Below are 12,456 nucleotides of genomic sequence, written 5' to 3' on the forward strand. Positions count from 1 at the left end.
ATATAAAAACACTCTGCTGCCGCCACCGACGTATACCGCTGCCTCTATTTGAATGTGTGCAAGAAAATGAACGGCGTTTCTTCTCTGATCATGTGGAGGTGGAATATAGCAGGACTCACGCGATTCCTTGAAGCTGAAGTATTCTGCAAAAACTCACTTACCGGGGCTAGAAGGGTTCGCAGGTATCAATGATTCCACATGGAATCACTGGGAGGCGAAGGCCCTGACGTAGAATGTGCCCTGCGCCTGCGTTTGAGTTCCTGATATCCCTTATGTTGCCTAAATATCGACCTTTAATGCCTCTCTGCATGCAAGAAGAAACGTTCTTTCCCCCAAGGCACACGATTACGTTCAAAGCGCACGACTTTAAAAGCGTAAAGGAAGTCTGGAAATCTCGGCGAGAGAGGAGGGGGGGGGGGGGGGGGGGGGTTAATGAATAGAATAAATCGAGCTTAGTTGGGCGGGCCCTCATTCCAGGAGCCCACTGACTTCCCACATTGCGTCGTAAGTCTCACACATCTACGTCGATTCATCAGATGAAGCAATCATCGCAAGAACCCGACAAAAACAAGTAGAAAGCGAACGCAATGAGCCCGCGCGCAGGCACGCACGCGCGCGCGCACACACAGACAGACGCACACACACACACACACACGCACGCACCTTTGCCATACTAATACTGCAAACTATTCTGCAGTGACTCAATGTTCCGGAATTTCATTTTATAAATTTTGCTTCATGCAGAAAGCTGGATACTGTCACTTCCGAATGCAAACTGCCAAGGCCCTCTCCTCAAGGTATTTGAACTGGGAACAAAAAAAAAAAGGTCACCCCGCACACCGCCTCCCAGCAGAACCGGCGCTTGGACATGACAGCGCACTGGCCCACACACTATGATAAAAAGCAGAGGCGCAAGCTATGTATCGTGTTATGGGTACGGGCCGCGCTTCTCGTGTCGACGAAGTGAGAAGTGCGGCGCGTACCTCTATACATCTACAAAGACTGGCACTGGTCTATCGATTTTCGTGGGCAAACATTTTTTTCTTCTTTTCACTGAACTCATCCTAATACGTATTTCACATCCACCAGGTCCCACTGATTCCTTTTAGAATCACGCGAAAAAAGATGCATAAAAAAAATTCTCAGGTCGCTTTTTTCCCATTTTGTAAATTATCCACTTCCCAAACACCCAAAACTCTGTGCGTCAATTTTTTATTCCAAGGGTCGAAAAAGTCCCAGGTGGCCGAAACTGAAAATCGAGGGCCCTCCACAACGGCGTTCGTAATTCGCAGGCTTACTCCAGTGCGCAACAACCAATGAATCAAGTTGCCGCACGGGCTCTAAGAAATGCGATCGAAGAGAGTCAGAAACTTGCTGCACCAGTATAGTGCAGAGCGTAAAGACAGTCAGCAATACAGGACATCCAGAATGTGGTAAAAATAGCAAACAACGTGAGCCATGTATATTCTTAAAGCAGCCAGAGAGCAGCGTCTGAAACAAACGCGCATCGTCTCGGTGCGCCAGCGTTCACATGCGGAAGGGCATTCGTGTACTGCCATTGCCAAAAAAACAGGACCTGTGTTCTATTTCATAGCACACCACTAGTTTCAAGACGCGTTTTGTGGAGCTCAAGTAAGACTCCACAAAAGAGCCCGTTTATCGATGGGCAATGTGGCGCGCACCAACGTCGCTGAAGTAGGATAAGCAAGTTAGGCTGAGGTATTAGAAAAAAAAAGCCTACCTCTTGATAGGCGCTTCCCGCTACTCCATATTCACTATCTTCTACTATTTACCTCAAGCACGCAGTAATCATACACCCACATCTGCTGTTTCGATCAACAGCCCGCGCTACATGGCAAAAATATGCCCACATCTCACTGCTTTCACAGTCAAGAGCAGTTAACAGACACAAGGGAGCACTTCACTCAAACTGGACTTCCCCTACCGGACTTCACCCCCCCCCCCCCCCCCCCCCGTTCTTTCTTTCCTTTTGTGGGCACTTCCTTCGAGTAGACCGCAGAGAAAGTCCAGAATGGATGACGGGGTGGCATTGTTGCAGCACAGACGGGGCCAGGCGCGCGGCGGGGACCGCAAAAAAAAAAAAATATGAAACAAGAGAAAATGTAGAAAGAAAGGTGGTGCGCGTGTGTTGGGAGGGGGGGGGGGGGAGGTAGTAAAACGAGTTGCCGGCGGGACTTCCCCTTGTGCACTTGCCGCCCGCTCGTCCATCCCGCGGGGGCCCGGTCCATTTACGGGACGGCGGCGCAAGGTGGAACACCGCTGCTTCCTTTGCACTCGACCCCCGCTTCCTCCTCGAAGCCCCCCTCGAGTGCCCGCTGCGCACACGCGTCCCGCTCGCAGGCCAGCCGCGGAGGCAGCAGGCTCATCCCCACCCTTGCGCAACGGAAATCGGCTGGACAGTTTTTCGGAACACAAGCAACTGTCCCGGCACTTCAAGCATTATCGGCTCCTGCTCCTTTGTGTAATTGTCTTATGTAATACCCCATGTTTGGCGCCTTTAAGGGTTAATAAACGATGGCGGTGATCCCTGTGTGTGTGTGTGTGTGTGTGTGTGTGTGTGTGTGTGTGTGTGTGTGTGTGTGTGTGTGTGTGTGTGTGTGTGTGTGTGTGTGTGTGTGTGTGTGTGTGTGTGTGTGTGTGTGTGTGTGTGTGTGTGTGTGTGTGTGTGTGTGTGTGTGTGTGTGTGTGTGTGTGTGTGTGTGTGTGTGTGTGTGGACCCTGTAGAAAATTCACGTGGCTAAAGTGCTGCATAGCCAAATAGCTGGCAGTACCCCCAGCCGATGCATTCAACACGCCCGGTCTGCTGCAGCCTAGTCAAGTCTCCGCTTGGGAAGCATCTGGGATTTTGCCAGACACTGTGCGGGACGCGTAGCCCTCAGGACGTGCAAGTGTGCCCGCGGACATGCGAAATGTATGGTATACTACCCCAGCCCCCTACCCTCCCCTTCGCGCAAAAAAGCTCCGATCGCCGTTCTTCCGCCGCAGTTACCCAACAGTGGGAAGACCAGCGTAGAGCTCTGCTCACGTCACCGCACGTGAGAGGTCGGCTGCACTGTGTGTGACGCGTACCTACGTGTCATGTGACGCAAGGTGCTCCACAACGCTACCGCCGTTCGGCCATCGAACACCAAGGCTGCTTCGAGACGCCCTAAAAACTGAGAAATCGCACGGCACGCCGCAAAGCGATTGGCCAGCTGCCCTGCTCCGCCACGGTTTCAGCGAACAGCGCGCAGAATAATTGGTATAATTGGTTTTTTGGGGGAAAAGGAAATGACGCAGTATCTGTCTCATATATCGTTGGACACCTGAACCGCGCCGTAAGGGAAGGGATAAAGGAGGGACTGAAAGAAGAAAGGAAGAATGAGGTGCCGTAGTGGAGGGCCCCGGAATAATTTCGACCACCTGGGGATCTTTAACGTGCACTGACATCGCACAGCACACGGGCGCCTTAGCGTTTTTCCTCCATAAAAACGCAGCCGCCGCGGTCGGGTTCGAACCCGGGAACTCCGGAATCAGTAGTCGAGCGCCCTAACCACTGAGCCACCGCGCCGGGGCAGTGCCGAGTTCGTTTCAAGGACAGCAACGGCAAGACGCACGAGACAAAAAGAGGCGCGATTAAGCATGCGGGCGCGCGCGTTCACACCGCGCCTTTCTCTTTCAGCGGATATTTCGTGGCCGACGCCTTCCTTCCTTGTCCTCGCTTTTTTTTCTTTACGCCAGCAAGAAGGAAAAACACGTTGGCCGCGCCACGCGGAAGCAAGCGACGCAGGAGGAGCGAGGAGTTCTTCCTGCCTTACATAAGCGAGGCTCTGCTCGTGTCGTCGATGCGGCTCGCGAGGAAGCGCGGCCAAGGCGACTTGCTGTCGGGAGAAAGGCTCAGCGGGTGGTGGTACCCTGTCCGGGACGAAAAAGGTCCAGCGCCTCACTTGACATAACTCTGCGCACGTGGAGCGTTATTATGCTCTTATTTCCGTGTTCAGAGAGGAGATACAGACGGCTTCGCGGGAAGGCATTCATGCAGAAAACGGACCGGCTCTACGCAAGTGTCTAGGCTGGCGGCATTCGCGCCAGGCTACGGCAGACTCGCACCGCTACACTGCGGTTATCTGGCACAGACAGTCACAAACCTGGGAACCCGACCTTTGCTGAGAATGTGCAGCAAGATTCACTCACATCTCTGGAATAAAAAATAAATCAGTAGTCACCTTTTCTTATTTCTTTCACTTTCGTTACGCCGCTTCAAAAAGGTTATCAGGCTGCAGAAAGAACACACACTATGTTCGCTGTAAGGGCAGTTCTTTCGAGAGAGGCTTCAGCATAGCGTTAACCGCGCTGTTCACACACAATATGAGCACTCGCACTTCGTCCCTGGCACCGGCGGTAGCTATGCGAGTAGCGGGTTACTCTTGAGAACATGGTGCAACCTCGGAGTATATATATATAATTGGTTTTGGGGGAAAGGAAATGGCGCAGTATCTGTCTCATATATCGTTGGACACCTGAACCGCGCCGTAAGGGAAGGGATGAAGGAGGGAGTGAAAGGAGAAAGGAAGAGGTGCCGTAGTGGAGGGCTCCGGAATAATTTAGACAACCTGGGGATCTTTAACGTGCACTGGCATCGCACAGCACACGGGCGCCTTAGCGTTTTTCCTCCATAAAAACGCAGCCGCCGCGGTCGGGTTCGAACCCGGGAACTCCGGATCAGTACAACCTCGGAGTCCGAATCAACTACCGCTTCATTTCACGGAACACAGGATACAACTTCTGCAAAGTGTAACAACTGCAAAACGGCTCCAATAAATTTACAACTTCATCACGGAAGATTCCGACGCATCCTAGGCGGACTTTTCTTTGAGAGACGTTTTCGCATGTAACTAAATATGGGGCGGAGGAGCTCAAGACTAGACCAGTTTGTGCAAGTAGCTTTCAAAGGCACAGTACCGAATACTTGGGAATTGAGACTAATTCGTTGCACATATTTACACAGTCAACGATGAAGCACTAATTCTAGGATTCCCCAAGAATCCGATCCTAAGAAAACGCCACGCAGCGCCATTCAGCCCCCAAGAGAGTACCATCGTGTATCGCGAAGGCCACTATCGATTGTCCTTTCTTCGCTACCCTGAACCAGGCAGGTGCTGTCGCCGTATGTGGTAAAGGTCAAAGCAGATTATGAGGAGCTACCTGTGTGCGAGACGTTGAGAAAAATACCCAAGGCGGATGAAGCAAAAAATAAAGCCATAATGTCCACGATCACAGGAAGTTCGACACAAAGTTGTTGCGCCGCACAAGCAAGGGCATCATGCGTACACGTCAAACCAAAACGTTTGCTTTTAAACGCAAAATCTCTGGTATCGAACACAGCTAAAAGAGTACACGCTTCTCCGAACTTCCTGGAACTCCAGGCGGCTACGAGCAGCGGTCGAACGATAAGCGCACCTCGCCAGCTGACCGGCAACGCGAGGGAACCCAGACAGATACGGCGGCGGGAGAAAGCCCGCGATTACGCAAAAAGCGATAGGCATGTTCGCGGGCACTCGGTCACATGGGTAAGAGCCGCTAGCGTAGCAGTCGCCTTCTGTGGGCGCTCAAGAATGCAGGAGTCAACCAGTTCGAACCAACGCCTGCGCCGCCGCATTGCATCACAAGCCGTCTGCCGCTCGCCGGAAATTTCCATCTCATTAGACGTTCGCGGTGCTCGTGCTTCGAATTCTCAGGCGAAGCAAGACACCGCCGTTGGAAACAGAGTCGGCAAGCCAGACGGGGAGCGCAGAACGCGCCGTTTGCAGAAGCTACGCTTATAAACCTCCGAAGGCACGCATGGGAAAATTGAGCCCGCCGACCAAACCCCTAAAATAAAATAACGACAAAGATGAGAAGGAAATGCAGCAGCGCGAAATGAGATATCCGGGTGCAGAGCAACGGAAAGGCCGAAGCCGAGAGCAAAAAAAAAAAAAGAGTAAACAAAGCAGTAAAAAAAAAAAGACCGTCTCCAACAGCTGAATGCCCCGCGCACGCCTCCTTAGCGCAGCGTGACATGAGCCGGAAAACGGGCAATCGGGAAATGGTCTTATTTCGCTTCCGAAGCTGCCTTGTGCAGCGAAAACAACCACAAATGCTTGCGATCGCAACTTTGGACACGTTTATCGCGAGCGAGAGGGGATCAAAACGCGTGCTCGCGGCACGCTCCGGCCGCAGTGCAACGGCGCGCGCGTCCGAGAAACGGCGCCGTTGCTCAGCGGCCCGCTCCCGACGGGAAGCATGGAAGCCGCAAATGTGTGCCAAGGTCGCGCTTCGCTCTCACTGCATTCGAAACAAAAGGCGGCAGTTTGCGGGACGCCGTTGGTTCGCGGTCAGCGCTTTCACCTTCGGCACGCGTCGCGCTTACTGACACACTTCGGACGCGGCCCGACCAGCGCAGGCGCTTGGGCGGCGACGGCCGCGGTTTCCGAATGTGTTGCGCATTAAACGCGCATGTGCTTCGGCTGCCGCTGCACGCGACCAGCAGTATCGAAGTGTTAAAGCGCGTGCGATTGCGCGATGACACTGCTCTCTTTCCAGAGAGGCACACAGCGCAGCCCCGATGCGCCCACCGAGCGCGACATTCAAGGGTATCGGCAAGACCTACCGGACGAGACGACGGGCAGTGCGGCCGCGGAGTTGCCGTTCGACGAGCTGTTGCTGTTGTCGCTGCTCATTGTCGAGGCTGAACAAGTGTCGGCCAATCCATCCACCAACATCGCCCGGCGAACCGATTGCACAACAAAATCCCGGTTACTGCACCGACAATACGACGAGCGCCACTTTTCCTCTTCGTTTGGAGATCAAGGGCAAGGCCTAGCTCCCCAAAGCAACACACACACGCAACATCACTTTCAGTCGCACTGGGTTAGCGCAGGCGGTAGCTTGCTGCAATGGAATTGGGTCACACTTAGGGAGATTGCTGGCGCTTTCCTCGGTATGACACAATAACGAGCATACGTGGAAAAAGACAGGCATTAGGTTTTAAGTTTGACTTTGCTAGTTTGGAATTCTCAATAAATTTCAAAAAAGAACGATATAAAAAAGCGAAAAAGCGTTGCACTAAGCTGCCAGCACCAGAAGTCACGTGGTTCCGGTTTTCGCGGCTCGCATGAAAGCCACCTCCTCCTCCCAACCGGTTCGGCTGTGTCAACCGTGTCAGCTGCTGTTAGAGCCAGGTTTAAATTTTCATGGGGAAGTATCCAAGTGTTCCTTTTTAACATTATCCGTTTTCATGAATGGTCGACTGCTGCGGCGGCCTGGCATACGCACCGGTACATGTCAATTTTCTGTGCGTCACCGTGCGTTTTCGAGCAGCTTTGAGTTTCGCAGTATCTTTACACAGCTGCCGAGCTGAAGATGTGCCGCAGCTATCCCAGCAACTATAACTACTGCTAATATTAATGACATGAACTCTATCTTAACTCAAGATCTCAACAGTAGCAGAATAAATAAAATTCTGCATTCGCCCGCTTTTTTTCTCTCTCTTTCGACAGTTGCAGAGTATGTTCACTCTTAGCCTAGTGAACGGGCGCTCACGAAAGGGAACGTGATAGCGACAGCGGACAGTATGCCGACATCCGATTCCCTGCTCATCGCAGCAATCGCACAATGGTTACGTACACCGTTTGTCATAAAAGATAGCTAGCGCCATCTAACCAAAACAAAATATACCACAAAATTTTCAGTGTTGCTGCAGTTTTCATTTATTTCGCCAAACATTTAAAGTGTTAATACTGCTGCAAAAGAACAATATATATTCACCTATATATTTATGCATGTGCACAAAATTAAAATAATGTTTATTGTAAAAATGTTTTTGATTCTTTTGATGGCTTTTTATTCTTATAGTATGAGAAGCACGACCTTGTTTGCATTAACGTCGTCTGGCAACAAAATTTCAATAATGAATTTCAGCTTCGATCAGTGCAGCGAGTTACATCGCGGACAATGCAATCCTGATAAGTTATTGCTTCTCGTCGTTTGATCACGCAGGATATGTTGAAAGTGCAGGTCATTTTAAGCTTGCACACGTTCATTTGGTGCCTTGGAAGTGTCATTTCAGCCGTCGCGGCGTTGTCTTTGTCTCGTGCAACAAAAGAGTTCGTAGCTACTAGGGCGGTAGCTGCAATTAGCGATTAGAATCGATTTCTTAAACTATTTATAATTCAGATCTTTCGTGATGAGGTCCTGCACTTCTGCGCGGTGTGATGCTTATGCGGATTGGGCGCACATTTCTCTCGCACCCACTCTACTCTTGCGCCGCTTTCATCGGTGCACCATTGACGTTTGTGGAGCGTTCCTGCCTGTCGCCGTTCGGAGGCTGCCGTTGCCTGTCTGCGGTCGGAGACCTGTTCTTTCCATACTTCCAATGTAACGCTATTATTATTATTTTTTTTTTTGTGTGTGCGCAGGTCTTCACCTGCGTTCAAGGCCAATACCATCTCCCGGAACGAGTGCAAGAAAGGCGCTGCCCCATTGCATCCCCCTGTTGCTCCACAGTAGCCTCGCGCCCGCCAAGTTGGAAGAACTGTCAAGGCTCATCGGACAAATGACGCGTTCACACATAGCTTCTGTTCTGTGTATTGCGTACCGTCGGCAGTGCGAGCTAACGGTCCAAAGCAGTCGAGTTTCGTTGCGGTGAAGCCTGAGCAGTGCAAGGGCGCGCTTTTTGCGACGTCACGGCGAGGGAAATTTTTCTTTACTGTGTTGAGTCTGCGGTGTAAAACGCCCAGCAGTGCCTGTTGTCTACTTGTTGTGGGTTCGCCTGTTTTCGCTGGGCTTGTACTTTCGGCATCTGTAAGCTACATGTAATAACTCGAGGCATAGGTAGTTCAGTGACATGGTGTCGGTTTGGAGTTTTTTTGTTTTTTTTGCAGTCGTTGCTCGCGTTTACAGCGTGGCTGTGCAAGTAGCGTGTCTCTGAAATTTCCTAAATTCTCCCAATCTTGCTTGTCTTGCAAGTCGTTAAGTGGTGATGCTACCTGTATTTATTGGAACTTGTTTCTATGATGAAAAGGTATTGACCCGTTCCTTAGTAGTTATGGATCTGATTTTGCAGAAATGCTTCTGTCATTGTTTCAAAGTGTGTGTAGTGTATTTGATGAAATAAATTGTCATGCTTATGTGCATGGCCACTTTGGGCGCATTTGAAATTGTATGAAACCTGTTGGGGTGCAAGTTCACTGCTTTTATCTGTTTTAGTGCAGTCACTGCTCAGTTGTAAGGTACTCTGAAAAGTGATGACTCAGAAATTTGCTAAGATTTATGGAAACTTGTGCATTCATAATTACTAAAGGAAGTAACAAATATTGCTCACTGATAAACAGCTGAATTCAGTGAATAATGGAAGCACCTTTTGGTATGCAGAGTTTTTATGGTGTGTTTTGAAAGTGCTGTGTTTCTGATGTTGCAATGAGATGTGTGTCATTTTCTGTAAATCTTGTGCTACCATGTCCTGTCTCTTTGTGCACTGCTCCCGTCTTGTCAACAAAGGTTTTAGAATGCTTGTGTGAATGCAATGCTTTTGAAGTGGTGCATGGCCTATTGTTGTTTTTTTGTAAACTCTGTTTAGATACACTAGTTTAAGTGTGTTAAGATACTCTGCACTTATCACTTGCCCCCATCTTGACCGTAAGTTAGTAAGGTGTCATGTCTGTCGAGAGCCTTTTGCATTTACCTATAATTGTAATTTATAGTGTTTTTTGCATTTGTCATTGGTTTCCCCAGCCCATTCTTCTGGTACATATAGCAGTTGCTCTTTTATCGTGCAACTTAGATTACATACCCAAGCCTGTCTGTCTTTCACTGCTATATCTGCAGTTCTGAAATCATTGTCGCACTGACAGCATATCTGCATTTGTATATACAGTTTTAAAAAATGTGAGGGTCTGTAGTTTCATACATATATGGTTAAATTGTGTGTGTATGTTTAGCAAATTGCAAATGTGGCTGGAACTTATTAATGTTAAAATAATAATAATGTTAAAATTTTATACAGTGTTGCTTTTGTAAAGGCGGGTTGCACCAATATCGTTTGCCTGTTAACTGGCTTGAGGTGTCCAAGGTGAAAAATCATGTGGGACGTCACTTTTTCAGAGGTATTAGGTGTTCTGGCTAGCTATATTGCACTGGATGGATTATAACATTTGCATTCAGCCTTATGTGCCCTACTTGTACAGGGGCACTATGAAGGGGCACGCGGATGCATGGCTGCCTCACTTTTCGAAGTGCTGCCGCTGAGCTGGCGAGAATGGCAGCACCAGGTTCATGCCCGGAAAGAGCAGCCAGTCATGCTTACTGCGCATGTGCCTTTACCTCTGATCCTGAACAGCTGTTTGTGGCAGCGCTGCACGAAACATGGTGGCCATGCGATCACGTGTCCCGTTTTATATTGTGAGCCTCCCTATCCTGTATCATATTGTGGTAGCTGAGGAAGAATGTTATATCTCAGCATGGCAGCTTACACCAGACTCCACGTGTCGGGAGTGTTTGGCTTTGGTTTCATGAATGCCATAGCATTACTACTTACTTTGCAATGTGATGGTTTATTAAGGATGATATTTGCATCATTGGTGCCCCTGTAAAGATATTTTATAGCTGAGCAGTTTGATGGCATATAACCCAGGTTTGCAATGAAATCTGAGTAATGTACAGGTGTGCCTCGTTAATAGACCCCCGTTAATATGGACTACTTGAATTATGGACAGTTGTTATAGGGACCAAACTTTTTCACTGCATTTATGCTTTGTTAATATGGAAACTCGCTCTCCAGACAATGGACTGGGGGAAAATGCACAATGCCCAATAGGGCCCATGTATTTTTGTCTCGTTAATATTGAGGGTAATGAGAACAAAATCTACTGCCCTGACCAGGTGTTTCGATTTCTGCACTTTGAGTGCAGGACATCAGAGGAATGCAGTGAATTAGTGCGAATGGCTGTGTGATAGCCTTTTTCTTTGGTGGTTTCATGCTTTACAGTACAAAGTTGCCCAATCGTCGCACCTCACTATTTTCCATATTGCATGAATGACTGCGATGAAAACTCTCTCTCCAGCTTGTGCCACGTAGAAAGCTGCATTAAGCAGTTGTCAGCCGACTGAGTACTGATAATAGCGGTTCGTAACATGTGTACAGTCGTAGTATAGTTAGGTCATTTAGCCACGAGACGCCTTCAAGCATAGACCACTATTCATGTAAAGCTGCACTACATTATTTTAAGCACAGTGGCAACCAGGATAATGGCCCTGTAGCTCCGAAAATCATGTCCAAGTCAACTTTGCTGGACACCAGTATGCTTGTGAGCAGGCCTTAATCGCAGCATGTTTTTTGTTATTTTCTTCATGATTTGTTATTACGAATGACTCGCTTTATTGAAAGTTTTGCTCGAGAACCAAAGTGTCCATATTAACAAGGCACGACTGCATTGATGTGGATGGATTGAAGTGATTGTGTACTGTCATCGGCTTTATGGAAAGGAATGCATGAGCAGGTGGCAGATAGTCTCAGACCCTGCTTGTGGCAATGTGTGGGGGCCAGTTTTCACAACGTAATGGAAAGGGTTCCATGGTCTTGCATGCTTCTGCAAATGGAGGATTGCACTTCCCTTTCCACTTCCTTTCTGAAAGCCGCCGCATATCAGCATCAAGTAGAGTTCCGGGCTATCTGCTCTGTGCTCATGCATTCCCTTTCATATAGCTAACAACAGTACATGTAAAGTGGAGTATACCATGTGCTCTGAGTGCATTGTAATAAACCAACATTGCAAAATTGTAGTGTAGTGCTGCATGCACAAGTTTGCTCAAACTTAGTCATCTGATACAGCAAGTTTATTTGCCTTCACTATTGCCGTATCTTGCTAGGCAATTTCTTGCACGCTGACATTAGTATGCCCTCACTGTGCCAAAATGAAGAGCTATGCAGGCTGCTATGCATAGTCATGTCTTCATTTTGCACTGTCGCAGTACAATGCGAAGCTCTAGGTTTTTTTGTGAGAAGTGTAGGTGCTAAAAATGGCATACGGAAACAGCACTTGACGTCAAGAGTATTGCAAGGGCTTTGTGAAGGCCGATATGAAGCGTTAAAAGAGTTCCCACTGTGTTTCAGCAGTAATATGTGGTGAGCCATGCAGAACTGTTTAGTGGGCTAGATGCTGCGTTGTCTTTATTTTTTTGTAAACAAGTACGTGATGTTAACATCTGGCATCTTCTATAACAGCCTGTCTATAATGCTGATACACTGTTCTTATGGATGCTAGTTGGTCCCCCGAGGTGGCTTAGCAGCTATGGCATTTTGCTGTTGAGCATAAGGTCACAGGACTGAGTCCCGGCCGTGTTTGGATGCAGGTGAAAACCAAAAACAACCATGTGCTGTGCAATGTCGGTGCACATTAAAGAACCCCGGGTGGTCTAAAT

At 48.8% G+C, this 12,456-nt stretch overlaps 1 protein-coding gene and 1 long non-coding RNA gene across 2 annotated transcripts in view; one reads left to right on the plus strand and one right to left on the minus strand.

Annotated features, from left to right (window-relative positions):
- Positions 1-6,919, minus strand: part of ftz-f1 (ftz transcription factor 1) — a 303,218-nt gene extending 296,299 nt beyond the window's left edge. The window contains exon 1 of the mRNA XM_077648558.1: positions 6,650-6,919. Within this exon, the coding sequence (XP_077504684.1) occupies positions 6,650-6,761 (112 nt within the window). The 5' untranslated portion in view covers positions 6,762-6,919. The remainder of the gene's footprint in view (positions 1-6,649) is intronic.
- Positions 6,920-7,963: 1,044 nt separating this feature from the next.
- On the plus strand, positions 7,964-12,410 carry LOC144114674 (uncharacterized). Its single transcript, XR_013311081.1, has 2 exons — positions 7,964-8,055; positions 8,457-12,410. It is a non-coding gene; the product is annotated as an uncharacterized LOC144114674 (long non-coding RNA).
- The last annotated feature ends 46 nt before the right edge of the window (positions 12,411-12,456 follow it).

The sequence above is a fragment of the Amblyomma americanum genome, chromosome 1, assembly GCF_052857255.1.
Source record: "Amblyomma americanum isolate KBUSLIRL-KWMA chromosome 1, ASM5285725v1, whole genome shotgun sequence".
Taxonomy (NCBI): Eukaryota; Metazoa; Arthropoda; class Arachnida; order Ixodida; family Ixodidae; genus Amblyomma; species Amblyomma americanum.